This window comes from Aspergillus karnatakaensis (genome assembly GCF_047715665.1).
Source record: "Aspergillus karnatakaensis strain CBS 102800 unplaced genomic scaffold BJY04scaffold_55, whole genome shotgun sequence".
Taxonomy (NCBI): Eukaryota; Fungi; Ascomycota; class Eurotiomycetes; order Eurotiales; family Aspergillaceae; genus Aspergillus; species Aspergillus karnatakaensis.
Window position 1 is genome coordinate 96,563 of NW_027395767.1, and position 25,490 is coordinate 122,052.

Consider the following 25,490-nt stretch of genomic DNA (forward strand, 5'->3'; position numbering starts at 1 on the left):
GGTGAGTGGTGGAGGTATGGGAATGGATGTCGGCTGAGCTGATGGATGCGCTGTTCGCCTGGCTGAAACGAACCCCGCGGCTGTGCCAGCTGATGTCACCCCGCAGCCCTTTGCCTGTTGAGGCGCTTTTGTACCTACAGCAGCTTCTTTGAAGATGATGTCGGAACTTGAATCTTGCAGATATTTTCCATATCTAGCCAATTATGTTTTTTGAGAGTACGGTTGGGAGATGTAATATTGCCATTGCAAGGATTCTCTGCCGCGAACCAGAAGTTTACCGTTTGCTTAGGCGGAGTACCAGCCACTTCTGGTTCGCTTGCCTACTCAGGCTTACTGCATGCTGGATGGCTTGATGCTTTAGGTAGACGAAGATCCAATTGCTGCCACTGGCATAGAGGTGGCTTACCGCATCGCTCTCACGTCAATCATGGTCCCTGTGGCAATATCCTGTGTTTGTCCATGAGAATGACATGAGTAGGTATACAGCAGACGGGTATGCTGGCGCGCGAGGTCATCTGACGACTGCTCCTATGAGCGTCGCGAACGACAGTATTGCCGTATATATCTATCAGGTGCAAGAACCTCGGCCTCGTGGAAAGTAACTGAACGAGGAGCCGCATTTGGGGGAGCGTATAGTTGTCGACCCCATTCGGATCATTTCCAAGTTGCTTCGTTAGATGTTGATTAACTTGAGAGGCTTTCAGCCAAATGTGAGTCGGGTTTGTCCTTTCTCTGATTTCCCCCGACCCCCACGAGTGGACTTTGACCGAGAGCCTGGCGGTGCCGCTCTGCTCGGCAGCTGGGACGCCTGAGCGTCCCTAGTAGCTTGTCTATCTTGAGCTTCAATATCTTTTGCAAAATGCCAGTCATTATGCTCCTCCTCTTCGTCTATCTGAATAGCTTTACCACACCGAGGGCAGTTCATTAGGTTCGTAGGCACCTGTTCACCTTGGTCGTCAGGACTACCGTTAACGACGTCGTGCTCAGGAGAGAGGTTCGCATCGTCCGATTCTGAAGGCATGCTGAAAAATCGTCTCAGTTTGTTGTCTTCAACTTTCCTCCGCTTCTCAACAGACAAGTCCGACGGGGGCTCATCGAGCGTATGAGTCCGACTAGCGGTCGCCATGGTTTTTGCCTGGTCCCCTCGCAACAAAAAGCTATCAATCGCTTTATTCTTCGAGATTCCGTCTTCAAACCCACCGACATTCAACGAAAGATTAGCACATGGCCATGCAGCTCCGTCAGCTGCCACTTGCCTCAGTAAAGTCTTTCCAAGGTCGAACAATAGGTTTTCGTCAATAGTACTAGATCCGGGAATTGGAATCTGGCGAGATTTGACTTGAGCGCCTTGTCGGTGATGCAACGCAGCTGTTTTCGGGCGACGCTTGTTCTCCACAATACCCTCTTCAACAAGGCGACCAAATATGTCTGCTGCGAAGATGCGCAGCCACTTGTCAGCTTGGTCGAGATTGTTGATACTGGGTCTGAAGGACTTGGCGGAAAGCATAGATTTGATTTGAGTTCTAGGATTCACCTCGCTTCGATCCTCTCCACGTATAATTCCGTACAGCCAGGTTGCTGTGTCGTCGTTCAACTTGGCTCGAAACTGTTCCAAAGACACTTTAAGGAGGTCACTGATCTGCTCTGTTCCAAACATGGCAGTAACCTGATCACCTAATTTGCCTCCGAGCATTCGAATCTTAGTAAACTTGAAACCTCCCAAGAAGTTTTGGATAGCGCGATTCCGGATAATTGTTTGCTTGTTGGGCTTGTTCGTGGCGCTCCCCAGCTTCGCCATCATTTTGTTCTTCGCGATTCCAGCAGAACACGTGTAACTCAGATGCTCCCAGACAGCTGCTCGCACCGCTCGAACAATCTCAGCGCCAATAGCCATACACAGATCATCCCAATCTGGATTGTCGACCTCCGTCTCGCTCTCATCCAGATCCACCAGGTAGTCCTCCGTTTGCCAATCCAGTGCGGTTGTCGGCGGACAAGGTAGCAATGTGACCCGGTCATCGCCATGCGGCTTCTCTCGAAGCACAGGGTACCTTTGGGACAGAACACCATATACCAGCGGAGAAAGATCAATAAAGACCTCATCAACACTCGCCTTCTCAACAAGAGCCTCCTGTATCTTCGCCTGACTGCCCAGACCCTCTAAATCTTTAACAATCCCCGTCCGCCACCTCACCAACTCCTCCTTGATGACCCTCAGAATCTTCCTCGACTCCGCCCGATACGGATCAAGACACACCTTATCCGTGCCTATACTCTTCCACGAATCCTCTCTATACGCCCACTTCCCGCCCTCTCCCTCCCGGAACGTTGCAACATGCTGCAACACAATATCCGGACATTTCGCCCTCGCGTCCTTCGCAGAAATCATCCGCGTAATCCCAAACTCCCTCGCGGGGTAATTGATCGCAATGAGCGAGTCCCACTGTTGCACGGCGAGTGGTGTCTCGCGCGGCGTTCCAAGCCGGACCATCTCGCATTGTGCGTAGAAAGCATCGAGGTCGATGTGTGCGATGACTCGGAGTTGGGAGGATGGTGAGGCTTGTTGGAGGAGGTGCACTTGGCGGTAGGTATAGCGAGACCGGGGTCTCATGGAATCGCTGGGCGCGGAGGATGCGGGGGGTTCTGGCGATGAGTGGGACATTTCGGTTGTGATGCAGGAAGACTCATTGCGGAGCTAACGATGTGTAGACGCGCTGCTAGTGGGTGATGTTGTAGAGCAAGCAGAGATAGCTCATGGCTGTTTGCCGTTGGTGTTAGATTCTGCTAGATCGCGTGTCGTCGCGGTTGAGAGAGCCTGAAATTTTGTTTCCAAATTGGGTTAGTCCCGTGCCGCACTTTCCGGCCTTGTTATCTAACTATTATATATATTCCACTGGCCTTACCAGACAGCAATGTTTCCTTAGAGATATAAACTAATTGTGTCTTGTTTAACACAGTGAGTGCTAGTTTCTGAAGGCTCTTATTTTTGCGGAGTTCCGTGGTTGCTCGATCTAGGGCTGATGCAAGCAGTTATTTGACCAAACTATATATACTATATTATACTTCATGCGCTTCACATCACCGCCAAAACAAGCAAGAGAGATCGACACACTGCTGGCGGATAATATTGACTATGTGTTTTCTTAACTCGAATTATCCTCCCCAGAGATAAATCTGAGGTTACGTTCTTGTAATTTGAGCAGCGATGGAGGTTAGATCGAGCAAAACCGGCTAATGTGGGCTGCTCTACAAAGATATCCGGCAAGCTGACTGCTGATCAGGGACTACTGTAGTACCCGGGTATCGTGCAAGGAGTCACAAACCAGAACGATCACTCAGTCCGTAACTGACTAAGTCATGGTGTGGCTCATATTATCAGAGTTGTGGTGGTAAAGATGCCTCAATGGCGGTCCGAGTCCTTTGTAAGTCGAGCAACACATGCCATGCAGATGCATGTTGTGGACACAAACAAGCCCTCAACCACCTCCCTCATCTCCATCACAGCGATACTCGCAATTATGCTAGCCCCCGCTTCCTGCAACCGGTCGACACACTTCGACGATCGGCAGCGAGAAGGCGAGATGAAACGCGAGGAGTAAAGCCAATCCGCGTGTCCTTTTTCAAAGCAGGCATCACCGCTCTGAACACTTGGCTCCTGAGGGATTCGGCGTAGTCATTCCAAGATATTTCTTGTCAGCACGGAAAACACCAAAGTGTCATCATTATTCGAGCCGGATATGAGTACCAATTAGGAATGCACAAGCCCTTTGAGAAAGCGATCAAGCAGCAGCATTGACCGTCGGCTGTATGCAAAAGAAAAATGAAGAGTCAGGCTGGATACAAATCCCCTATCAAAGCCCCCGAGAGCGATGCTATCGAGAGGCCAAACTGCAACCGGGCCTGGTGATAATTACCTGAAGGGTGCGTTTGCCGAGTGACTACCCAGAAATTTACCAGCGGCAAGGGCCTCAGCCTTCAGGATTTCGGAATTGTGGATTGGACAACCAAGCTTGAGCTTCCTAGGGTTGCGAGGTTGGGACCCAGCAAACTGGACGGGCCGGACGGGTTGGAGCCTTGGTTCGCGACCGCATGAAAATCTATAACGTTAACGACCTGATTATTGGACAATAAAGATCGACAGAATTGAGCGTGAGAGAAAGGCATGGAAGCGAGAACTCAGAGCAACGCTCAACGAGTGCCCGATCCGCCACACGCATGACTGCCCAACCCAAGATCCCGTCTGACTGGCCGGATCGAGAAAAATTGCCCACCCAACAAGCTGAAGAAAGCAACAATCATCCATCATCCATCAGATGCCCCTCTCGAGAGAATCGACGGAAATTGGCTTCTGAACGACTTCCAAGAGCTCGCCTTGAAATATGAAAGCCTTCCATGAATCATTCCTCGGATGACAGCGACGACCTTGCCATATCACGTAATTCGTAGTCGAAATAGTTCTCTCAACCAACAGCCTGCCAGCGGCGCAAAACCTGTCGACGAACTTCGTTTACGTGCATGGAAAACGACAGCGAAATCAATATTGATTTGCGACCGGAACCCTTCATGGCATTTCCGGCGTGGGAGTTTTCCAAATCAAAAGGCTGGGAGAAGACCACTTGGTCAAAGACAGAGATAGGGCGACAGGATCGTTCTGGAGGGCTGTCGGCTGTCTTGTGGTACCAAGTGAGGCGAGGGCAATAATCATCAAATGGGCACCGATCAATAAAATGTCGAAGGTACCAATGATGCTAGGCGCCCACCGGACGCTTGTCTGCCTCTGCCAAAGCCGCCTCTGGTCTGGCCGTTATTGCAAAGAGTCTTTTCCACTCTTGTCTTGAACTTAGCGACAACCTGCCTTCATATCCAGTTCCAGAACGATAATGAGTCACAATTTTCCTTCTGTAGTAGTGAGGTGTCAGTCAGGTAGGTACTCGTACTTGGATACTCAGGCCTGCGGGAGGTATCTTGCGTGTCCACGCCCGCCTGATCACCAAGGCTCCATCTCGCCCAATTACCACGACGAAGAAGCGGGAGGTGACAGCATCGCGACACAGGCGCTGGGGGCAAAAATGTTTGGACACTGACAGCCTCTCGTCAAGCCAAGGGCCTAAGCCTTATTTGTCCAGCCGTGCATTGCAGATTTTGGCATTGTTCTTGCGGTGTGGTGTGGAGTCGTAAAAGAAAGTCGTGGCACCAGACAGGCCAGCAGCCCAAAGCCGGCCCAACAATCAGCCCAATCAGTCATCGTCAGAGCACAGGCGCCAAAACCCACACAACTGCCTCTCTCCCACCTTTTCGCCCCCCTCGCTCCTCTCTTCTTCCTGCTCCCTCCCTTATCTCCTTGCCTGAGCTCGTCTTTCTTCTTCCATCCTTTCTCTTTCTCACGACTCCCTCCTCCTCCCTACTTCTCCCTCTTCAAAAACTGGCACATCTCGCCAGCTCTGCGCCATCATACCTTGGAGACAACAACAAACAACCTTGAAACTGGATTCCCCTTAACCCCTCTTCTAGTCAACCACGTCTTTCCTCCGTGTCATCTCAACTCTGCACACTTGTGCCATCATCATCATCATCATCATATCCAACCTGGTTCTTCCCGGATACCCCAAGGATTTTCGACCTTTTCCCCCCTCTGAGAGAAACCCTTGGACAAGAATTCACACACCAGGATTTCATTCTGTTATCGCTAGGAAAGCCATAAGCACGCTTTGCACCTCTCTACAGCCTGGAAAATACTGTTCAAATCTTAAAGCCAGATTTGCCTTGTTTACCACCAGCTTTGGATAATCAACCTGATATTATAATACTTGCTCTGTTGTTCAAGAACAGCCAGATCTCGCTCATCATCTCACCTACCCGGACCCGTCTTTTTCCTCAGGATCTCCCTTGGCCACCTGGACCCTCTCACTTTGTTAAATAAACACCGGACTTTCTTCCCTGGACACAATGGCTAGCCGTCATGGACTGGAACGTCAAAATGAATACTTCATTCCTGGAGATGGTATCAGCCGAGAAGTAATCCAAGCCGACATCTGCCGTTACCTTGGAAATGATGCTCTAGTAAGACCTGGAAACCATAATGTCCGTCTCCCTCATCTCCTGAAACCGACCGCGTACAAGTTCCCAAAAGACTAGTATCGCTTGATCAATTGCCCTGATGTTGTTACTAACTTGAGCATAGGGTCGTGGAGGATTCTTCATTCGGGCTTACCGAAACCTCACATCAGTATGCTTTCTCTCAATACGCCTCGCTCAGAAAATGAACTAACCGGCTTGTGCTATAGGAAATGATTGCTGATCTCAAAGCCGACTCCGCTCGATGGGAGGCAGATGTGAGAAGCCGCGCTGACCAAGGTTACCCCCGAGGCAGCTACATCCAGGACTACAGCTACTCGCAACCTAGCCGGGCCACCCCGAACTATGCAACTTCCATGCATCCTGAAATGCCACAAGCTCAAGGCCCTTCTCCCCCCACAACCTACGCTGCGCCACCGCAGCAATATGCAGACCAATATTCAACTGGCTACCCGGCGACTTCAAGTCCCCCATACACAACTGCCCCATCATATCCTCCAAACCACTCAGGAGGCTTCGGAGCTGGCCAAAATCCCTACCCTCAACATGTTCCCTACAGTGCTCCCAACCAGCCACCCGTGACTTCAGAAATGCACGGTGCCTACACATATGCCAGCACCGGTTATAATTTCGAAAATGGGAGAAACAATGCCCCTAGATATGCTGGTCCTGGTTATGAAACCGAATCGGATTATTCTCCTGTTACCACTGGAATGGCATATCCTACCACTACTGCTCCTGACCCACGGATAGGACTGGAACCCAGGTACACCCCAGAGTCAGGGTATTCCGACCGCAGTAGGCCGCAGGCGACCAGAGAAAGAGAGGCTCCGCGCCGAACTCGGTGAGCGAGCATGATCTGAGATCATTGCGAGCGCCTGGCGTCCGTCAAGTATTGATGCCTTGTATCTCCTGAACGGATTGTGCCGCGGGATTAATGAATGTTACGCCGTGAAACCGTTTCTCTTACTGCTCATACCATGGAGCTTTATGGATATCTTTCCTTGTTTTACCTACAGGATCTTCAAGCCGGAAAAGTGTGCTTAAGTCATTGTTTCGGGACAGCTTGCAACATTGGGGAAGCGAACCTTAGATTACCGGATATTGTTCTTCTTACCAGGACGTTGTGGGCGTCGTTGATTTCATTGCTGAACGTCTCCTTGGGCGTCGACAGGTACTCTCCGCTGGATGTGTTTCTTTTACTTGTGCTCTTCGCAGAAGACCACAATGTTGGCGCTCTAATGTAAAGACTTACCCGATATCTGTGATGTTTATGAAAAGGTGGCTGGCTGCTTGACTTGTTTATTGTCACATTCACCGGGCCTTTTGTTTTTTCTTATCGTGTCATGACTCCGGAATTTGTCCGCTCCTCTCCGTCTTGGCTTTTCATGTGGTGTTCTTGCAGCGGTTGATTGATTTGACTTCGCTTGGTGTCCCCTTAAGATGTTTTTGAGGGGCGTTTCTTGTCACGACATGTTGAGCCCAACAGGGTTGGAATATACCCTGCTGGTGTATGGGGTGTTGTCGATATACAGAGATGTAGATATGAGCATATACTGGCGTTTTTGCTTTGATTAGTTCTGGCAATGGTGTTACAAAGTCAATTCATGGATTTCTGAATCAGCTTACGGTCGGTCTTTGTGAGACCTTTGACTCTTCCCGTACGGACCGTCCAGCCACCATTCTTGCTCCTGATCTGACTGACTTTCCCAGCTTTTGTAGATTTCAGTGTCACATGTAGCCGCAGGCGCAGTTCCTGCAGTTTGTGAGAATGAGGTCTTTTGTGATGTGTTGGGGCCGTTCCAAGGTTCACTATGCAATTACCCTCTCACCCTCTCACCCTTTCAATCAGCGGACCAGAATGTGCTCAACTGCCAGACCTGCTTCTAGACTCTTCTGTTTCGCCTGATATTCACTCCTTTCGCCCTGTTGCGCCAATTGCTCGATGTCACTCTTTCTTGCTGCTCCTTTCTTATTCCAGTCAAAGGTTTCAACAGACCTGCCTCTACCGATGTCTCTGAACCGCATCTCTGTTAATCCTCACCACCTGCGCCGCAGACGAATATCAACAGCGGTTATGCCTTGTGTTTATCAAGATGGATCATGGGTTTTTTCCACAATTCACTGACGGGGCTGTTACGATAACTGTGCGGCCAGACATCTACCACCTCCAGAGCTCAGTGCTCAAAAACTGTTCAGAATACCTAAGACAGCTGCTCCAAGGCCACCCAGCCTCCGCCATACCGTTGAGAGGGAAGTTACGACACGTCAATCTGAATCTCGTTGGCTCATCTGTTCATCGGTACGGAATGTTGGAGGTACAGGCAAGTACTACAGAATCTCGAAAATGTATATCCAATTTAACGGGATACCTGCAGGGCTATGAAGACTCTCTCTATGGCTCAGAGGGTCTGAGTCCGTGTTCGTTCCCCGTATGGCCTCCGGCGATCCGTCACCTTTGGTCTAACGTCATGAAAATATTCTCCAACATACATCCAGTTCTCGACAACAATGGCTACGATTCTATACTGGGGAACTGCCAGGCACTGATTCAGCTTGGGGAAGAGCTACATTCTTCAGAGGTCATTTCTCGTACCATTCGAGAAACACTTATTGGCTTCGATCAGCAGCTATATCGACTCATCGCCGAAGATCCCGTCTCCTGGATAGTCCTGGGAGTCCGTATTCAATCGGTAGCTGTTTTTCAAGAGTCCATGATTCACTTGGTGGGAAAATGGGGCCTGCTCGAACAAATAGAGCGCGAGGCGCTACCCAGAAGCATTCGGATTCTATGCGAACAGAAACTCTACGACCTAAATGCGACCAAAATAGCGGTTGAGGAGCGAATCGTCAACCACATTCCACGTCCGCGCTTCGACAGGGCTGGCTATCGGGAGACAAACAATGTCTTCGTCTGGATGGCGTTGACCTTCTACCAACAATGGCTCTGCCAGTCGTTTCTTGAAAGCCGCAACTACCGTGCTCCCGATGGAGGTGCTGCGTTCTATCGCGCAATTGCCGCAGGAGGCGATGCCTATCTGAGCAAAATTGACCAGGAGATCGCTCGCTTTCCCACCGTAAACACCAGTGGCACCAGCACCAAGGGGCTGAAGGAGCTAGAAAAGAACTTGAATGAGCTTAAGAAGGGGACCAAAGGCCTCGTCTCTGAATTGCTCGTCAATCAGGCGAAGTACGACCCTGATATTCTAGGCGAGCTGCCATACCTCACCTGCTGCAAATTCGACGACGTACAAATGCCGCTGCCAGAAACCCAAGCGATGAGCTACCAGATTGAAGGAATGAGCAACCTGGATCTGAGCATGACCGGCAATATCCCTAATGATATATCACAAGACACCCTTTATCCTGTACCCATGTTAAACGGCATCGAATCGGAGAAAGGCATGATGTACGCCCATAATCCCTCAACCGACTCGTTGGTGATCCCTGGAATCCAGAATGACCCTTCGCTCAACGCTTTCAACACCTACAACATGCACAACCTGGATCCTTTTACCTGGGGCAATTCGGTGGACTTTCGAAACCCTCATGCGGAAGCCCTGATTCCAATCATGCCGGAAATAACCAAGGATTTCTATCAAAGTCAGTACAACCAGGATAACTACCCCGGTGGCATGGATATATTCAGTGTCTCACCTATCACTGAATCTGATGGGCCCACACAAGATGATATGCACATGCAAAGCGATGGAAACATGGCACCCTTTTCAATTCGGAGGGCCTCTGATGATGTATTCTAGCTATGGCTGCTCGCTTACTATTCTCAAATTTACCCAACAACTGTTACGCTTTGTAGCGTGCCTCGGCGCCATCAATGTGCTATAGGGTTGCAGATATGGGATGAAGGTGCTGGCCTCACCTTAGAAGATTGCTGCCGCCTCGTTACAGCTTGACCGAGAGATATTTTAATGCGCACGTATCATAATCAAAGAAAAAAAAAAGATCTAATTCCCTTACTCGACACCTCTTTTCATATACAATAATACACTGTAGACCCCGAAGCACGAGTCTAGTAGACTGCCAGGAGAAGGCAAAGAAAAGAGACTGAATACTCTTTCCTCAGACCGACATCGTACCAAGGCGAGATAGATCCAGCGAATCCTCCACCCCAGCGAGAAACGAACTTCCGTTTCGAATATGTTGTACGTGTGTATGCGGTTTCGAACAACCGATGAAATTTCCCAGCTAAACAACAGCAAAATAATGTAATGATATCAAGCCCCAATCGTATCTTATCCGACAAACATCCTACCCCGTCCGTTCCAGGAATACCGAATCTACTCGTCGTCGTAACCTTGCGGGATGACCCGCTGGCCCTTGGGGACTATTGGAAAAAGATAAAAGTTAGCAACTCATGATTCAAGACGTGGGAGAGTAATTGAGCAGGATATGGGCAAGGACTCACTAGGATACGTCAAAGGAATAGGCTCCGGGTCAACATCTCCGAAAGCCCGTCTGATCGGAGGCAGACTGACGAGCGCAACCGGGCCGGTGGCACCAATGATAATGGAGTAGAAGATAGCCGGCTTCTCGTGGGACGCCCAGCGGAGGTAGCGGAGAGGGGTGGACCAGAATTGGGGGGTAGACATTGTCGCGATTGTGTAGGTTAAGAGATTGCGGGATTGAGGGGTTCGGTCGGCTCGGGGGTCGGGGGTAGAGTCTCAATTGGGTTCTCCGGAAGACGCCAGTTCGATATCGGAGAGTGGATTGAGTGAGCTACGGAGGTGGTGAGCTGTATCGTGGGGAAAGAGTCGGCGAAGGGAAGCAACAGAGGTTGAAAGTGACGACAAGGCCGGACCGAAGTTTAGCTAGCTCGAAGGCGGCAGATTGGGATGAGGTCTTGGCGCTGCGGTCCAAACACGTCGCCAATTCGAAGTGGGTGCGGAGACTATATCTTGATAACTACTTGCTTCAAATATACCGACAACACCGGTTTCTTTCTTTTTCTTCTGGTGATTCTTGCCTTTATTTCGGTTATTTGCTTGGTTCCGCTGTGCGGAGGTTCTTGAAGATGCGGTGGTCTCCGTCTCTTCTGCTCTTCGGCTTCTTGGCCGCTGTCAATGCATTGAGCAGTTCGGGAGAGCGATTGCTTGTGGTTTTGGAGGATGCTGCTGAGAAGGGGCTATACTCGACACTGTGGGGTGATCTGGAAGGTATGGTATTGGGAGATTTGAGCTGAGAGTGTATGTTCTTTGCTGATTGACTTCTCCGATAGACCGCGGATATAACCTCATCTTCGAATCGCCCAAGAACGAGAAGCTCTCCTTGTTCGAGCTTGGGGACAGAGCTTACGACCACGTCCTGCTTCTCCCTCCCAAATCAAAAGGTTCGACACTCTGTTAGAATGAAATGGGATCTATGGACACCAATTGACTCGTGACAGGCTTCGGACCCTCGCTAAGCCCTAAGAACCTCGTTGACTTCCTCAACAGCGACGGCAACATCCTCCTGGCCCTCTCCGGCAAGTCCACTACTCCCAGCGCCGTCAGCTCTCTACTCTTGGAGCTCGACCTCCACGTATCCTCAGACCGATCCTCCGTCACCGTAGACCACTTCAACTACGACACCCTATCTGCTTCTGAGAAGCACGATGTCCTCGTCCTTGAGCGCCCCGGCAAGCTCCGACCTGATACCAAGGCTTTCTTCGGCGGAGAAGGTGTGCTTGCTATTCCAAGCGCCAGCCCGCACACTCTCGGGGACACCTCCCTCCTTGCGCCTATTCTCCGCGCCCCCTCGACTGCCTACAGCTATAACCCGAAGGAGGACTCCGGCGCCGTTGAGGAGGTCTTCGCGACAGGATCTCAGTTGGCTCTGGCGTCTGCCATGCAAGCCAGGAACTCCGCTCGCTTCACACTCCTGGGCTCCGCAGAGAGTCTCCAAGACAAGTGGTTCTCCGCAACCGTCAAGGCACCGGGTGGTGCAGAGGTCAAGACCGCCAACCGCGACTTCGCTAAGCAGTTGACCGCATGGACATTCAAGGAGACCGGCGTCCTGAAGGTTGGAAAGATCGAGCACCACCTTGCCAAGGACGACCTTTCGGAAGAGGATCTGAACCCTAAGATCTACCGCATCAAGAATGAAACCGTACGCACCCCCACCACTTCCACCCATTGTCACAAACTAATCCTATATAGGTCTTCTCCATCGAAATCTCCGAATACAACATCGACAGCTACACCCCCTTCACCGTCCCCGAAAACGACAACCTCCAGCTCGAGTTCACCATGCTCTCCCCCTTCCACCGGCTAAACCTCCAACCCGTCTCTACAACCCCCAACAGCACAATCTACAGCACCAAATTCACCGTCCCCGACCAACACGGCATCTTCTCCTTCCGCGTCAACTACAAGCGACCCTTCCTCACCAACATCGAGGAGAAGCACGAGGTGACTGTCCGCCACTACGCGCACAACGAGTACCCGCGCAGCTGGAAGATTAGTGGCGGTTGGGTGTGGATTGCGGGGCTTTGGTCTGTTGTCGCCGGGTTCTTGGCGTTCGTTGTTGTTTGGCTCTACAGCGAGCCGACGGCGCCGGCTGCGGCGTTGAAGGGGAAGAAGGCGCAGTAGATATGTTCAAAATGGGTGGGGTGTGTATTTATTTTGAATGATATATTTGTATGACCAGAACAGAAAATATAAGGACCTGAAGATGTTTTCAAGTATCGTCGAGTTCATTGCAAGCATTTGGTATTTGGTAGATTCGTGCAAGCTCAAGGGCTCTTTAAGAGATACTGTCCCAAAAGGACGAAATATATACACTAACAAAATAAAATAATAGTACACCGGAACCAGAAACAAAACTCCAATCCATGCCATGAGGGGAGACCAAGATCAAAAAGCCATATTCGAAAATGCAGATGAGCCCCCCACATAAGCAGTCTAAAAGGACCTCGCGTCCTCTCCCCCTTCCCTTCATCTCATCACAGAGTCCCCTTTCATCACTCGATGAAAAACCCAGCATAACAAACTTATAGCCCCCTCGTCTTCTCCGGATCCATTTGCACCTCATCCCCACTGATCTCCTTCACAGACTGATACGCCGGCTTCCCGGCATACAGCTGCTGCGACGGACCCGCCGGTTTCCCATCAACCTCCTTGGACATCTGGAGCGGCGCGTTGCCGCGGAACCGTTTGCGCATGTCAATTAACCCGCGTCTGTATGTTTTCCACGAGTCAGTTCACAGTCTCATATATGGCGGCGGGAGGAAGATGTTGTATGTGTGTGTGAGTGTGATAGACGCACTTGCACTCGCCGAAGCCTTTCCGCAGCTGCTGGCATTTCATGGGGAGTTCATCGACGAGGGGCGCGCTGAGGCATTCGCGCGGTGTATGGCGCTGGACCATGATGCAGTCTGATTGTTGGAGGCATTGGGCTAGGGCTTCGCCTGTTGGATGGCTTTGTTAGACGGGTATTTCTGTATGATTTGACTCGGAGGGTGGCATGATTGCGGCGGAAAGCGCAAATAGGATCCGGAAACGGGATTGTGGGTAGAGATTCGAAAGAGAAACCGAAGGACTTACGGAGAGCATTGCAAGAGTTCGGCATCTTGGATGCGGGACAGCCAATGCCTTGACCGGGATTGGAGATCGTGAGGGGATACCTAGACGCAGCAGGTCGAGACAGACAGCTAAGGCGGGCTCCGCGCCGCCCGCGGGCAAAAATCCATCGGGCTATCCCCGGATTAGATAAGCGCCATCACATGAAAATGGCGGTCTCCATGACGTCGCGGTTATGGCTTGCGCTCTTGAATGGGCGGAGGTGTATTTAATTATCGAAGCCATTGCGCTTGGTGATCCTTGGTTCTAGCTATGAATTTTAAGGACTGACCGTCTTATATACATCTCTTCCATCAACATGGCGCGTGTACCTGTTATAGGGCGCCTTTTCTGGTTCGAGTACTTTGCGCTGTTCGGGTCGTTGATCCTGGTGCTGTTGGAATGGATCATTCACATAATTACGTTCTGTCTCCGTGAGTAGCAGCAACAGAAATGCTCTGGGCAGTCGGATGCTGATTTGAGATAGCCGAGCCGATCATCAGTTTCTGCTACGAACGGTCGAAAACGATGTTCAATATGATAATAACCCCTGAGCGACCCGAGAAGCAAGGCAAGGAGAGGCGGATTGCAAATGCAGTTGCGCAGGCGTCGGACTTTTCTGAGATCTGCGCCATCTTCGGATACGAGGCGGAGGAGCACATTGTTCATACCAAAGATGGATATCTCCTTGGTCTTCATCGGTTACCCAACCGCAAGAGCGAAGGATCGCAAACGGTCAACCAAGGCGAGGGCAGCATGAAGAAGAAAGTCGTATACCTCCACCATGGTCTGATGATGTGTAGTGAGGTCTGGGTCTGTCTTACAGAGGAGGAACGCTGTCTTCCTTTCCAGCTAGCGGAGCGAGGTTATGATGTCTGGCTTGGGAACAATCGAGGGAACAAGTACTCCAAGAAATCGACCAGAAATTCACCACTATCCACCGAGTTCTGGGATTTCTCGATCGACCAGTTTGCTTTTCACGATATCCCCGACAGCATCAACTATATACTCGAGGTGACAGGCCAACCCTCTCTGTCATATATTGGCTTTTCGCAGGGAACGGCTCAGGCTTTTGCGACTCTTTCGATCCATCCCCAGTTGAATCAAAAGATTGACGTTTTCGTTGCACTTGCCCCTGCAATGGCACCCGCGCGGATATCAAGTCCGGTCGTAGACTCACTGATGAAAGCTTCACCGAACTTCATCTTCCTGCTCTTCGGCCGACGGAGCATTCTCAGCTCCACCACAATGTGGCAGACCATTCTCTACCCACCGATCTTCATGCGCATCATAGACACCTCTCTCGCCTTTCTCTTCAACTGGAAGACCAAAAACATCACCCGCGCCCAGAAGCTTGCTGGTTACCTTCATCTGTTTTCGTTCACCAGCACCAAGTCCGTGGTGCATTGGTTCCAGATCATCCGCAACAGGAACTTTCAGTTCTATGACGACGAGATATATGCTCCATTCAGCATAGTGGCAAGTGAACGCTTCTACAAGCCAGTCAAATATCCAACGAGGAACATCAAGACGCCTATTGTCTTGTTATATGGTGGCAGCGACAGCCTTGTCGACATTGGCGTGATGCAGAAAGAGCTTCCCCGCGGAACAACGGCCAAGATCATTCCCAAATATGAGCACCTGGATTTCCTGTGGGCCAACGATGTTGCTGAGTTGGTTTTCGGTCATGTGTTTGATGCTTTGGACCAGTATAGCTCCGAAAAAGGGCTCCAGGATGAGAAAACAAATGGGCAAGTCAATGGGGTGTAAAGAGGTGTAGCGGTCTGGACCTTGAAAGACCGTGCCAATCCTGCGAATGCAGAGTCTCGTCAATGTTCCTGCATATAATGGCAGGGCGAAGGTGATGCTAGCTATCTGGACTTTTTCTAAATGCCATATTTGCTGTACTTGGTTGCATAAGTTAGCCCGTGAGATCATTTGTACAACGCATTTTCTGTCCGAGGCAACACTCACTCGGTGCAGGCAATCAATGGCTGCCCTTGCGCATCCGACTTGGACAGAGGCCCGTTGTCATCAGCATCATACGATAGAGCATAGTTGATACATCAGACGTAGTAATCGCCCAATGAAACGTTATTGACCCACATTCTTCCTTCTCATCTCGCAAGGCAGACCTGCAGAGACAAAGCTGACAGGTGAAGTACAGATCGGACCGGACCGCGTGGGGTGCCAAAGCTGATGCCCAAGATTGCCGAAATGAAACTGTCAGACTGGGTGAAAGAACGACACATGCAGGTTCTGATGTTTGCAACAGCGCTAGAGTCTGTCTGTACTTGCTTACCGGATCGAGCTCTTTCCCAGCGTTTGCCCCAAAGATCACCTTGGGAGGCGATCCGTCCCTGGCAGGCGATGAGTTGGCCGGCCGGTTGGCTCCTGGGCTGGGCCTGGTTCGATGATTCGATGGCGGGGTCGATCATACATGCAGTGTCGGAGAATCAATAGATCTCATCTTGCTGGAGTGGACTCGGGTGATAGGTAACAAACGGCAATGTTGGGTCCGATTTAGTATTGGCTGTAAAACGCCCAACGCGTCATGGACTCGACGCAAAATCCGGTCTGAGGCTGTGGGCGTTTGCAGGGGCCGGATCCTGCAGTTCTTTCATCAGGAAGAAAAAATCCTGAGTTGTAAGCGGAAGATGAAGCGTAACTAGGGCAAGGATGAAGAGAGCAGACTTCCCAAGATCTACTACGTAGATAGTGCGCTGGTAGTGAGACTAAACTGGATTCTAGGGAGGGGTACCTAGGTAGGTAATCGATCCCGCCGACTGAGTACTCCCTTTTAAATATTTCAGTATCCTCAATATCTGCCTTATATTACAGACACTAACTAAAGCTAGATAGCTAGATAGCTAGAGCTTAAACAGGCTCTTCTTTCTGTTCCACCTCCGCAAGCCTATCATTCGCCTGCTTCATTGCCTTTCCCCTCTCTTCGTCCGCCCAGTTGCGCATATTCCGAAACGCCGATACACCAGCACAAAAAACCTCAAGGCCATCATCATGGTCATAAGAGCCTACCTTTGTCATGAAACTTTCCGCCTGGGGCAGTCCTCCGGTATTTGGATCTGTGGTGCTAGCAGAAGACGACACCGCTGCAAAATGCGAGGTGTAAAGTTTGAGGCTTTGAGCGTCCCATTATAGAAAGTCGCGGTAACTGCGTAGGCTTCGTTGTCGTATGCTGCTTGTAAGTGTAAGATAGCGCCAGGAAGGTGGGTGCCATTGCAGTAACCATTGGTCCTCTCGCGATCATCTACTGGACTTGAAGGTCGAGGTGAAAGTGGCGGCTGATACGACTGCAACGCATGCATAGCACTTGCCCCTAGCGCACCGTTATAACAAGCTTGCCGATCCGTCATCTCGGGGTGTGCGCCGAAGCCTGTAGCCTCAGTAAAGAAGTTCGGTGCAATCGGGAGGCTACTGTCCGTCGAGGGCATAACCCGTGTCGCAAGTTGGTCCCGGATCTGCGGGTGTAGCAGATCTGGCCGAGCGCCACAGGTGACAGTAGATTTTGGGCTTTATATGAGGAATAGTCCCGTCTGTTAGCGGGGCCAGATTATTGAATACGATGTCCCTGCCCTCGGAGAGGTGTTTCTGGGTGGGAGAGGGTGATCCCTCAATGAACGGCATTACCGATGGCAATGACCTGCACGTGTGTTTTGGTAGTAGCCATGTTGTCCTGGAATATCTCCATACTTGCCCCTCAAGTACGAGGAAGGATCTAAAGAGGGTCTTCTGGCCAAAATGAGTTCTTTGATCTCATTCAGATTGTAAGGCTCAACGCGGCGGCCCGTTATGCGCGAGCGTTGGCTCGGAAGATAGATCCCGTGGTCAATTAGGTGTTGCTCGAAATTCTGGCTGTAGGATGCTATGGCTCTGGAGGTACGTTTGGAAGAGGATTGAGATGATTCTTGCTGCGACTGCGACTGCGACTGCGGCCGTGGCTCTGAGTGCGATGGCGATTGCGGCGGGAGTGCTTGTCTGCTGTTGGACTTGACCGAATCAACCTTGGCTTTTACCCAGACTTTCGCCCTCGAGTCAGCACACTGTGTATTCTTGATTACAGGACCGGTTGAAGACAAACACAAAACTTTCCACCTTCTTTTTAGACGAAAGTAGACGTTTTCGAGGGATGCTTCTGACGGGGCATCGCATTGCAATCGGAATCTTGCAATAGTCGTGCTGTAGTTAGATGCCGAGCCCTGAGGGTAGGTAGGTAGTGCCTAGTAACTAACTACCGTAAGGTCCAGGCTTACTGCTCAGAGACCCTGCAGCCTCAAGTCTAACTCATGCTGTCTGTCACTTCTTCACCTTCTCTAGTTTGTTTCCCCCTTGTTGTTCTGCAATCTTCAAGAGCTTACCTACGCTCATAAGTGCTTAGAGTTTCGCTTGCGATCAGTCCCAAATTGAGCTTCACCGCCACCCAGGTCTCCGAGATCCGTACTCCGTGATCTTCCAGGACTGCAGAGAGTCGAGAAAGAGAAAGAAAAAGAAAAAAGCAAGCAAGCACATCCTCGGACATTGCATCATTGATCAATATTATCAGTGCATATTATTGCAGGCACAGTCATCCTTCAAGCCAGCTTTGTTTGTCTCCGCCAGGCTCCAGCTGCTCAAGCCCGAAAATTTCGGACCAAACGCTTTGCTCGTTGCCCTCCCCACAACATCAAACTAAATTATTGCTTCTAACTGGAGTCGGTCTAGCCGTGCTCCTTCGCCCCCACCAGCACTCGAGTCTCGCTCTTAACATCAAGCCGTACCGTTCGTTCGCTCCGCTACATTTCGTTCTCGAACCTCGCGCGCACGCCGCACACTCTCACTTCGCTCCCTGATCTCTACCTACCTTTCACACGGTCCCTCGTTTCCTTTCCCGCCCTAGGCGTCCCTTTCCTGACTGGATTCGCCCAATTGGTCGACAATTGATCAATATCGAGACCGATGTAACGGATCGCGTGTCATTTCCCTTGCCCCAAGCTCACCCCCGCTCCTTCGTCCCCGAGCGACTGAATCCACCTCCCGCCAGGAGGCCCGTCCATTGATCGAGCGCTGCGCATTGTTTCGGATCTACGAAACGCCTCAATAACGCCCGCGAACGGTAAACCAGGCTGTCGAGTTGCTCGCCGCGGATCAAACATACCTAGAAGACGCGACTGTCGGACGGTTCTTGTCCATTGTTACATTTGCAATTGAAGGACACAATTCCGGTCAAGGGCTCTGTTTTTGATTGCTGGTGTCATATTTATCGTCTCAATGCGGCCACAGTGAGTTCAGCCCTGATGTCTGGTGCGTCGCATAACGGTGTAATCAAGGCTAATGACGGCTTGTGTCAACGCAGACGAGAATATCATATTGTGGTGTTAGGCGCTGGTAGGCTGCATATTCTCTTATAAAGTAACCCCGAAGGCCTAGCACTGATTCTAACTGCTTGTCCTGCTTTTGCGCAATAGGTGGGGTTGGTAAAAGCTGTCTCACTGGTAAGAAGAGCCAATTGCTTGCCTCCTACTCCCACATCGGAGGATATGCACTTCTCATTTTCAGTGGCTGACCCTTCGTAGCACAATTCGTGCAGAATGTTTGGATTGAGAGTTACGACCCAACTATTGAAGATTCCTACCGCAAACATATCGAGGTAGATGTAAGTTCACCACGTCCGCCCCAGGGCTATATTTCGAATGCTTATGTCTTTCAGGGCCGACAATGTATATTAGAGATGTATGTTAGGCATACCCGTGGAGGCGACTGCGAAGCGTGGTGATTGCTAACTTCGAATCCCTATAGTCTTGATACAGCGGGGACAGAACAGTTTAGTAAGGACGCCCTATTTCTCTTCAAATGACTCTTTTACTAACGCTCTTCTAGCTGCCATGAGGTAACTGATCCCTTTCTGAGTGGCCAAGAACAACGCCATATGCCAGTCATTTTGTCAGGAGCTAACATTTCAATCAGGGAGTTATATATGAAGCAAGGACAAGGCTTCTTGCTTGTTTTTTCGATCACAAGCATGTCATCGCTGAATGAGCTAGCTGAACTACGGGAACAGATTATCCGAATCAAAGATGACGAGAACGTCCCCATTGTAATTGTGGGGAACAAGTCAGATTTGGAAGAAGATCGTGCTGTGCCTCGGGCCCGCGCATTTGCCCTGTCCCAAAGCTGGGGCAACGCTCCATATTACGAGACCTCGGCTCGCCGACGAGCCAATGTCAATGAGGTTTTTGTCGACCTCTGTCGCCAAATTATTCGAAAAGACGCTCAAGGCAGCTCGACGAATGATTATGACATCGCGCCCCGCAAACGTGAGGGGACCAACCGACAGGATAGAAAGCGAGAAAGGCGACGACAGACCAAACGCAAGGGACCTTGTGTGATTCTATAGAGAACCGATTCTACGACCATCTGCGCAGAATCATTTGCTGCCCATCTACATTATACGACTACCAGACGCATTGCCCTCCAACTTTACTCATGATATTCAACGACTTCACATATCGATACTTGCCATAAAATATGATACCAGCTCATCTCGCTACTGTGTCCATACGCCGTCCACGCCACATCACGATAGACTTTATGCTTATTTATATTTTGCTTCTATATTTTTGTCAACTGATACACCGGCTTCGTTTTTGAGTACCAAAGGAATGGAAAAGTTTATTTTCTTCGCTTCGCGTGCTTTTTAACTAAGCTTTATTAGGTTCGGAGCCCTTGAGGTGACTTTTGCACAGTCTCTTGGTGTGTTCTCCTCCATAGCTATTTTGACGTCTTTCAACAGACTCATATAGATTCAATTATACACGGTCACCTTCTACTCCTATTTGTTCCCGTCGCAACAATAATGTAAAGCAGCCTTGGATATCCTCGACCGGGCTTGACGGGGAAAGCATATCTTTCCCTACCGTGTCTGCTGGTAAGGTGATTGGACGGACAAGAGCTCCTGAAGGTATCGCTTTCTCGAGCTCCTGGCAGAAGGGAACTCTCGGCCGTGCCCTTGGTCTCCGGATTGTTGGCCATGTGAAGGTTGAGCTAGTTATTGGGTTGGAATTCACTGTTCCGGTGAAGGTACGGACCGGAATGCTTCTCTCTTGCCCATCCTCAGCCTCTTGTGAGTCAACAAGGCAGTCACCGAAGTAGACGGTTGCTATAAGAGCTTCCGGACATCCTTCCTCGCGCCTGGCTCTTCTTTTCTCCTTCAACGATCGTCCTTCGTGGTATCAAGTATCAAGCCTGCTACTTATCATCTGCTAAGCCTACTCTTGCTAAGTGCAAAGCGTACTACTTACTACTGCCAACGACTTCGTTCAATTCTTCTATCCGCTCCTTATTACCCTTTTTTATCCCTTTATCATGGACATCCGCACTCTTAACCTGCTCTCCATCCGCACTTTTCTTTTCGTTACCCCCCTTCTGGGCGCAGCCGCTAAAACTGTGCCTCCCTCCGAGTTTGAGGCGTCGAATGCCATCGACGTTGCTGGCATACTGGCGGCCTCCGAACAGGTAACTACTGTCCCACCACTGGCCACATATCCAATGAGTCTTGCCAACTTTACGGATAAGTCAACCATCTACAGTGACTGGGCTGGGTTCACTGCCGGAGCCGCATTTGTATTCAAAGCCGACATGGACACCGACTGTGACGGCCTAGACTACCAGTGTGACGGTAACGCCGATGGGCAGCCCTTGACAAACTGGGGTGCGCTCTCGGCATTCGAGGTCCCATTCATCGTTATCCCTGACATGTTCCTTGAAGCCAACCCGGCTGCCATCCCGGGTAATAACGTTGCTGCAGTTATCTGATGCGTCGTCCCCTCCCTCACCTTGAGCATGTCAAACTAACAACTCTGCAGTAACAACAAAATGTTCTACGCCATTCTCGGAGACACCAACGGGAACGAGGTGCAGGTGACGGGTGAGGCGTCTTGGCTCCTCGCTCGTTCCTGTTTCCCCGAAGACGACCTTTCTGGGAATAGGGGTCACGAAGCGTACGACGTGACTTACATCCTGTTTACCGGAGAGGGTGCGATCTTACCCCCTGAGGCCGTCAATGAGAACTACATCACTGATTTTACCAAGCTTCGATCGATGGGTGAACAGCTCACGACGTCGCTAATGGCGAACTTGGGGCTGGTCCCCAGTTTGTCAGGTGAGTCAGGGGTGGGCGGAAAACATTCTGGGGAGGTAGTTGAGGAGGTGGGAGATGAAGGGGACGAGGAGGAGCAGGTGGATGTTGTTGAGGATGAAGAAGCTGGCGAAGATCACCCCCAACAGGAAGATGCTCCTACCGATCAATCGGTGGACACTCCTGCCTTTACCCTTGCCCCCTCCCTTCCCCAGCCCAGCTCAACCGACGCGAACTGGGATCTCAGCTCTGGTGGATCGGTCTGCCGCCCTCGGGTGGTTGCGCCAAAGCTGGCGGCCCTTTTCGTAGCGGCGTTGGTGCTGGTCGTGGCCTGATCTGGATAAACCAGTCAGGTCACTTCTCCCCTTTAACATGTATAGCAGTGCGACAGGGAGGACCTTTTTCCTCATAGTACCCAGTCCCAACCTCGTATCACGGGGCGGACCAAAGGGTGGAGGTTTTTTACTGGACTTTCTGCGTCTGGCTTTGGCGTTTTTGTATCCCCTTTCATAAGTTGGACGTTGAATCTTGTATTGTTTCTGACTTGTACATCGGTTCTCTTTTGTGTATCCTGGCCTGGCAGCTGCATGGAAGGTACTGATTTTTTTTGAAAACAAATTGATATCCTTGGCCGCCGTTGCATACTGGCCAGGTGCACGGTGGTATGGGGATTTTAATACTTAGTTTAACTTATGATTTATTACTTTGCTATCTTGGGCAATCTATCACAGCTCGATAGCGACTCCAAATTGGAATGGCTTACAATCACGCTCATATCTTTGTGCTCTCCTTGTAGACAGTAGTGACTTCTAGACGCGGACATAGAAGTACACGAACCGAGCACCACGTAAGACCAAGCTGCTTAGAAACTCGAATTTCAAAGAAAGAACTTTTCAAACCAGCCATATATTAGTATATTTCCTCGAGAAGACCCTACTCCCTTATCCAAGCAAACAACCCACATTTACAAGACATCAGGCGAGGGACTTAGCCATTTCCACCTCCCTCAATCCCCAGGCTCCAAGGCCACAACCGTATCGCTCTCCTTGAAAACCCGGGGTGTCTGCAAGACCCCGGGATGCTGCGGCAAGATGTGTGAGTCAAGCGTAGCTTTAATCAGAATCTCCGACGAATCCGGTGTGATTGAGGAGAAGCTCGCGGGTTTCCGGAGTAGGTACATCCATTTACTAGGACTCAAGGTGGGTGCTGGCTGGGAATTGTTGTAGACTTTCTGGTTTGGAGGGGAGAAGGTCTATTGGAGAGATACTTTTGCTTCTGAGTCATTTTGCCTGTGCTGATGTGAGTATGTAGCTAGCTGAGGGAGCTGAGTCTTGCATTCTAGGGGTATGCTCCGTCTAAGAAATCCTCTTAGACTGTCTGATAGAGCTTGGATAGATGAATGGATGGAATGGAGGATACCTCTTGCGGTTGTGCTCTCCATTACCCGGACCCATGCTCAATGGAGCCCGGAGCGTGCTGCAGCCTACCTGGGCTCAAAAGTCAACGTGCGGAATATATCTCCCGGGAAGGCCATAAATATATCAGGGTAAACTTTGGGATAAGCTTATATTCTCTCAGGACAAAGTATAATCACGTTTAAATTTATATTTAGACTTCCCACATGACTGCTAGAAACCACAGGCTTAATCAAAGAAAAACTAATCCGCAATCTACATCCGGAAAACTCCAAACCTAGTCTTAACATCCTCAACCTTGCCAGCCAACGCCGCAGCCAAGCTCAAACCAAGGACATGCCGTGTGTGCGCGGGTGGGATCACGCCGTCGTCCCATATCCGTGCGGAGGAGAATGTTGCCTCGGATTCGCGGTCGATACGCGCTTTCAGCTCTGGGTCTGCAGTGCGGCCGACGGCTTCCATTACTGAGGAGAGTTGCTCGGAGCCCATGACGCCGATTTTGGCATTCGGCCACATGAACATTAGGCGGGGGGAGTAGGCGCGGCCACTATTAGGTTGGCATATTAGTTCTGAAGGTAGGCTATAGAGAGTAAAATGTACGTACCACATGCCGTAGTTTCCGGCACCAGCGCTGGATCCAAATACGACAGTGAACTTAGGCACATCAGCGCAGGCGACGGCGGTGACAAGCTTCGCACCGTTCTTTGCAATTCCTCCTTTCTCGGCGTCGGCTCCGACCATGAAGCCTGAGATGTTTTGGAGGAAGACGAGAGGAATGTTGCGCTGGGCGCAGAGCTCGATAAAGTGTGCGCCCTTGAGGGAGGACTCGGAGAAAAGAATGCCGTTATTGGCGACAATGCCGACTTGGTGGCCATGGATACGGGCAAAACCTGTGACGAGCGTTGTGCCGTAGTCACGCTTGAACTCGGCAAACTCGCTACCATCTACAATACGAGCGATGACCTCGTGGGCAGGGATCTGACGGCGGAGGTTTGTGCCGACGATGCCGTTGAGTTCGTTGGGGTCGTAGAGGGGCTCTTTAATAGTATCTTGGCTGTTACCTTTCAAGGAGAGGTTGGTGGTGGTTGTTGTTGTTGGGTAATTCAGGTTGGAAATGGAGCGGCGCGCGAGCACAAGAGCGTGAGCATCGTCGACAGCAAGGTAGTCTGTTACCCCAGAGATTGTGCTATGCAGTTGTCCACCTCCGAGGTCTTCTGCAGAGACCACCTCTCCAGTGGCTGCTTTGACAAGAGGGGGCCCAGCGAGGAAGATAGTGCCTTGGTTCTCAACAATGATTGTTTCATCGCTCATGGCGGGGACATAAGCACCTCCAGCAGTGCAGGGGCCCATGACAACAGAGATTTGGGGAATACCTAGTGAGCTCATCCGAGCTTGATTGAAGAAGATACGTCCAAAGTGCTCCTTGTCTGGGAAGACGTCAGCTTGGTGTGGAAGATTCGCACCACCTGAGTCTACAAGGTAGATACAAGGTAGCTTGTTCTCTTGTGCAATTGCCTGTGCGCGAAGGTGCTTCTTCACCGTGACAGGGTAGTATGTGCCGCCCTTGACCGTGCTGTCGTTCGCCACAATCATGCAAGTCACCCCTTCAACAGTTCCAATGCCGGTAATGATGCCACCCGCAGGGACATCCTCTCCCGGATATACTCCATGGCCTGCCAGCTGCGAGAGCTCGAGGAAGGAGGTGCCGGGGTCGATGAGGGCTGTGACGCGGTCCCTTGGGAGCATTTTCCCCCGCGCGATGTGTTTGTCCTTTGCCTTTTGTGGCCCGCCTTGCGCAATGGTGCTGTGTAGAGTGTTCATTTGGTCTAGGACTTCTTGCATCTGTTGTTCGTTCTCTTTGAAGTCGGGGGACGACGTATCAACCGCGGTAGGAAGGACGGAGATGGCTGAAGCATGGTGTGAATGAGTATAACTTGCAACTGAGCGAGATGAGGTAGCAGTCTCAGGTTTTGGTCGACTGCAGGATCTTTGTGCGTTTGAGAGAACGGGCTGTCGAGGGGCTAGTCGAGCAGCATGGATTGTGGAGGAGGCCAAGCTCCTGCGAAGGAGCGGAGCAGGAACACGCATTGCGAGAAAAAGAAGTCGATCAGTATTGTTTCGGCTAGATCATGACCCTTCAGGAGTTGAAGAAATACCAACCCCTTGGAGAGAATATAAGAGCAATAAGAGCAAAGAAGGCCGATGATGCGGTCGGTTTGCGGAGGTGAGCAAGGGAAAATGCGGAGAAGCGAGACTGGCCGCGTCTAGCCGCGGGGTAATCCCCCGACTTCTCCTTCCGCATTCCATCTTCGT

General features: G+C 50.8%; 11 protein-coding genes across 11 annotated transcripts; 6 read left to right on the forward strand and 5 right to left on the reverse strand.

Moving 5' to 3' along the window:
* Position 1: 1 nt before the first annotated feature.
* BJY04DRAFT_127433 (DNA-directed DNA polymerase eta) lies at positions 2 to 2,767 on the reverse strand. The gene has a single exon (XM_073708427.1). It carries the CDS (start codon positions 2,660 to 2,662, stop codon positions 701 to 703), a length of 1,962 nt encoding a protein of 653 aa, XP_073567298.1. The 5' UTR covers positions 2,663 to 2,767; the 3' UTR covers positions 2 to 700.
* Positions 2,768 to 5,946: 3,179 nt separating this feature from the next.
* BJY04DRAFT_209918 (putative transcription factor RfeG) lies at positions 5,947 to 6,923 on the forward strand (the record flags this gene model as incomplete). The annotated part of the gene is made up of 3 exons (XM_073714185.1): positions 5,947 to 6,081; positions 6,182 to 6,226; positions 6,285 to 6,923. The coding sequence occupies 3 exons, from the start codon at positions 5,947 to 5,949 to the stop codon at positions 6,921 to 6,923; spliced, it is 819 nt and encodes a 272-aa protein (XP_073567299.1).
* A 798-nt stretch (positions 6,924 to 7,721) lies between these two features.
* BJY04DRAFT_127555 (uncharacterized protein) lies at positions 7,722 to 10,482 on the forward strand. Its single transcript, XM_073708429.1, has 2 exons — positions 7,722 to 8,399; positions 8,454 to 10,482. The coding sequence occupies exons 1-2, from the start codon at positions 8,172 to 8,174 to the stop codon at positions 9,834 to 9,836; spliced, it is 1,611 nt and encodes a 536-aa protein (XP_073567300.1). The 5' UTR covers positions 7,722 to 8,171; the 3' UTR covers positions 9,837 to 10,482.
* BJY04DRAFT_222043 (NADH:ubiquinone oxidoreductase subunit NDUFA3) lies at positions 10,374 to 10,685 on the reverse strand (the record flags this gene model as incomplete). The annotated part of the gene is made up of 2 exons (XM_073717283.1): positions 10,374 to 10,420; positions 10,502 to 10,685. 2 exons carry the CDS (start codon positions 10,683 to 10,685, stop codon positions 10,374 to 10,376), a joined length of 231 nt encoding a protein of 76 aa, XP_073567301.1.
* Positions 10,686 to 10,977: 292 nt separating this feature from the next.
* Positions 10,978 to 12,744, forward strand: BJY04DRAFT_198070 (dolichyl-diphosphooligosaccharide-protein glycotransferase). The gene is made up of 4 exons (XM_073712562.1): positions 10,978 to 11,249; positions 11,312 to 11,422; positions 11,480 to 12,180; positions 12,231 to 12,744. The coding sequence occupies exons 1-4, from the start codon at positions 11,108 to 11,110 to the stop codon at positions 12,660 to 12,662; spliced, it is 1,386 nt and encodes a 461-aa protein (XP_073567302.1). The 5' UTR covers positions 10,978 to 11,107; the 3' UTR covers positions 12,663 to 12,744.
* A 21-nt stretch (positions 12,745 to 12,765) lies between these two features.
* On the reverse strand, positions 12,766 to 13,790 carry BJY04DRAFT_198074 (PET191 family protein). The gene is made up of 3 exons (XM_073712563.1): positions 13,617 to 13,790; positions 13,339 to 13,480; positions 12,766 to 13,250 (listed from the first exon to the last, which is right to left on the reverse strand). Exons 1-3 carry the CDS (start codon positions 13,639 to 13,641, stop codon positions 13,064 to 13,066), a joined length of 354 nt encoding a protein of 117 aa, XP_073567303.1. The 5' UTR covers positions 13,642 to 13,790; the 3' UTR covers positions 12,766 to 13,063.
* A 63-nt stretch (positions 13,791 to 13,853) lies between these two features.
* Positions 13,854 to 15,575, forward strand: BJY04DRAFT_127584 (sterol esterase). The gene is made up of 2 exons (XM_073708430.1): positions 13,854 to 14,065; positions 14,119 to 15,575. The coding sequence occupies exons 1-2, from the start codon at positions 13,951 to 13,953 to the stop codon at positions 15,399 to 15,401; spliced, it is 1,398 nt and encodes a 465-aa protein (XP_073567304.1). The 5' UTR covers positions 13,854 to 13,950; the 3' UTR covers positions 15,402 to 15,575.
* Positions 15,576 to 16,672: 1,097 nt separating this feature from the next.
* BJY04DRAFT_222047 (uncharacterized protein) lies at positions 16,673 to 17,083 on the reverse strand (the record flags this gene model as incomplete). The annotated part of the gene is made up of 1 exon (XM_073717284.1): positions 16,673 to 17,083. One exon carries the CDS (start codon positions 17,081 to 17,083, stop codon positions 16,673 to 16,675), a length of 411 nt encoding a protein of 136 aa, XP_073567305.1.
* Positions 17,084 to 18,266: 1,183 nt separating this feature from the next.
* Positions 18,267 to 20,435, forward strand: BJY04DRAFT_198079 (putative RAS small monomeric GTPase (Rsr1)). Its single transcript, XM_073712564.1, has 8 exons — positions 18,267 to 18,907; positions 18,982 to 19,013; positions 19,094 to 19,120; positions 19,202 to 19,281; positions 19,336 to 19,358; positions 19,425 to 19,453; positions 19,506 to 19,515; positions 19,593 to 20,435. The coding sequence occupies exons 1-8, from the start codon at positions 18,897 to 18,899 to the stop codon at positions 20,020 to 20,022; spliced, it is 642 nt and encodes a 213-aa protein (XP_073567306.1). The 5' UTR covers positions 18,267 to 18,896; the 3' UTR covers positions 20,023 to 20,435.
* A 282-nt stretch (positions 20,436 to 20,717) lies between these two features.
* BJY04DRAFT_230605 (glycoside hydrolase family 75 protein) lies at positions 20,718 to 22,097 on the forward strand (the record flags this gene model as incomplete). The annotated part of the gene is made up of 4 exons (XM_073719330.1): positions 20,718 to 20,748; positions 21,061 to 21,414; positions 21,523 to 21,786; positions 21,886 to 22,097. 4 exons carry the CDS (start codon positions 20,718 to 20,720, stop codon positions 22,095 to 22,097), a joined length of 861 nt encoding a protein of 286 aa, XP_073567307.1.
* A 1,220-nt stretch (positions 22,098 to 23,317) lies between these two features.
* BJY04DRAFT_127639 (putative 3-methylcrotonyl-CoA carboxylase, beta subunit (MccB)) lies at positions 23,318 to 25,367 on the reverse strand. Its single transcript, XM_073708432.1, has 2 exons — positions 23,782 to 25,367; positions 23,318 to 23,724 (listed from the first exon to the last, which is right to left on the reverse strand). Exons 1-2 carry the CDS (start codon positions 25,263 to 25,265, stop codon positions 23,433 to 23,435), a joined length of 1,776 nt encoding a protein of 591 aa, XP_073567308.1. The 5' UTR covers positions 25,266 to 25,367; the 3' UTR covers positions 23,318 to 23,432.
* Between the last annotated feature and the right edge of the window lie 123 nt (positions 25,368 to 25,490).

Excerpts from the sequence above, each read along its gene's own strand:
- BJY04DRAFT_127639 (XM_073708432.1), bottom strand. The coding sequence starts at position 25,265 with ATGCGTGTTCCTGCTCCGCTCCTTCGCAGGAGCTTGGCCTCCTCCACA. Across the intron at positions 23,725-23,781 it reads GCCGGAAACTACGGCATGTG|TGGCCGCGCCTACTCCCCCC; the intron begins GTACGTACATTT and ends CCAACCTAATAG.
- BJY04DRAFT_127555 (XM_073708429.1), top strand. The coding sequence starts at position 8,172 with ATGGATCATGGGTTTTTTCCACAATTCACTGACGGGGCTGTTACGATA. Across the intron at positions 8,400-8,453 it reads ACGGAATGTTGGAGGTACAG|GGCTATGAAGACTCTCTCTA; the intron begins GCAAGTACTACA and ends GGATACCTGCAG.
- BJY04DRAFT_198074 (XM_073712563.1), bottom strand. The coding sequence starts at position 13,641 with ATGCCGAACTCTTGCAATGCTCTCC. Across the intron at positions 13,481-13,616 it reads GAACTCTTGCAATGCTCTCC|GCGAAGCCCTAGCCCAATGC; the intron begins GTAAGTCCTTCG and ends GCCATCCAACAG. Across the intron at positions 13,251-13,338 it reads AAAGGCTTCGGCGAGTGCAA|ACGCGGGTTAATTGACATGC; the intron begins GTGCGTCTATCA and ends GAAAACATACAG.
- BJY04DRAFT_198070 (XM_073712562.1), top strand. The coding sequence starts at position 11,108 with ATGCGGTGGTCTCCGTCTCTTCTGCTCTTCGGCTTCTTGGCCGCTGTC. Across the intron at positions 11,250-11,311 it reads ACTGTGGGGTGATCTGGAAG|ACCGCGGATATAACCTCATC; the intron begins GTATGGTATTGG and ends CTTCTCCGATAG. Across the intron at positions 11,423-11,479 it reads TCTCCCTCCCAAATCAAAAG|GCTTCGGACCCTCGCTAAGC; the intron begins GTTCGACACTCT and ends GACTCGTGACAG.
- BJY04DRAFT_127433 (XM_073708427.1), bottom strand. The coding sequence starts at position 2,662 with ATGTCCCACTCATCGCCAGAACCCCCCGCATCCTCCGCGCCCAGCGAT.
- BJY04DRAFT_198079 (XM_073712564.1), top strand. Across the intron at positions 19,121-19,201 it reads TGGTAAAAGCTGTCTCACTG|CACAATTCGTGCAGAATGTT; the intron begins GTAAGAAGAGCC and ends GACCCTTCGTAG. Across the intron at positions 19,359-19,424 it reads CGACAATGTATATTAGAGAT|TCTTGATACAGCGGGGACAG; the intron begins GTATGTTAGGCA and ends GAATCCCTATAG.
- BJY04DRAFT_127584 (XM_073708430.1), top strand. The coding sequence starts at position 13,951 with ATGGCGCGTGTACCTGTTATAGGGCGCCTTTTCTGGTTCGAGTACTTT. Across the intron at positions 14,066-14,118 it reads CATAATTACGTTCTGTCTCC|CCGAGCCGATCATCAGTTTC; the intron begins GTGAGTAGCAGC and ends GATTTGAGATAG.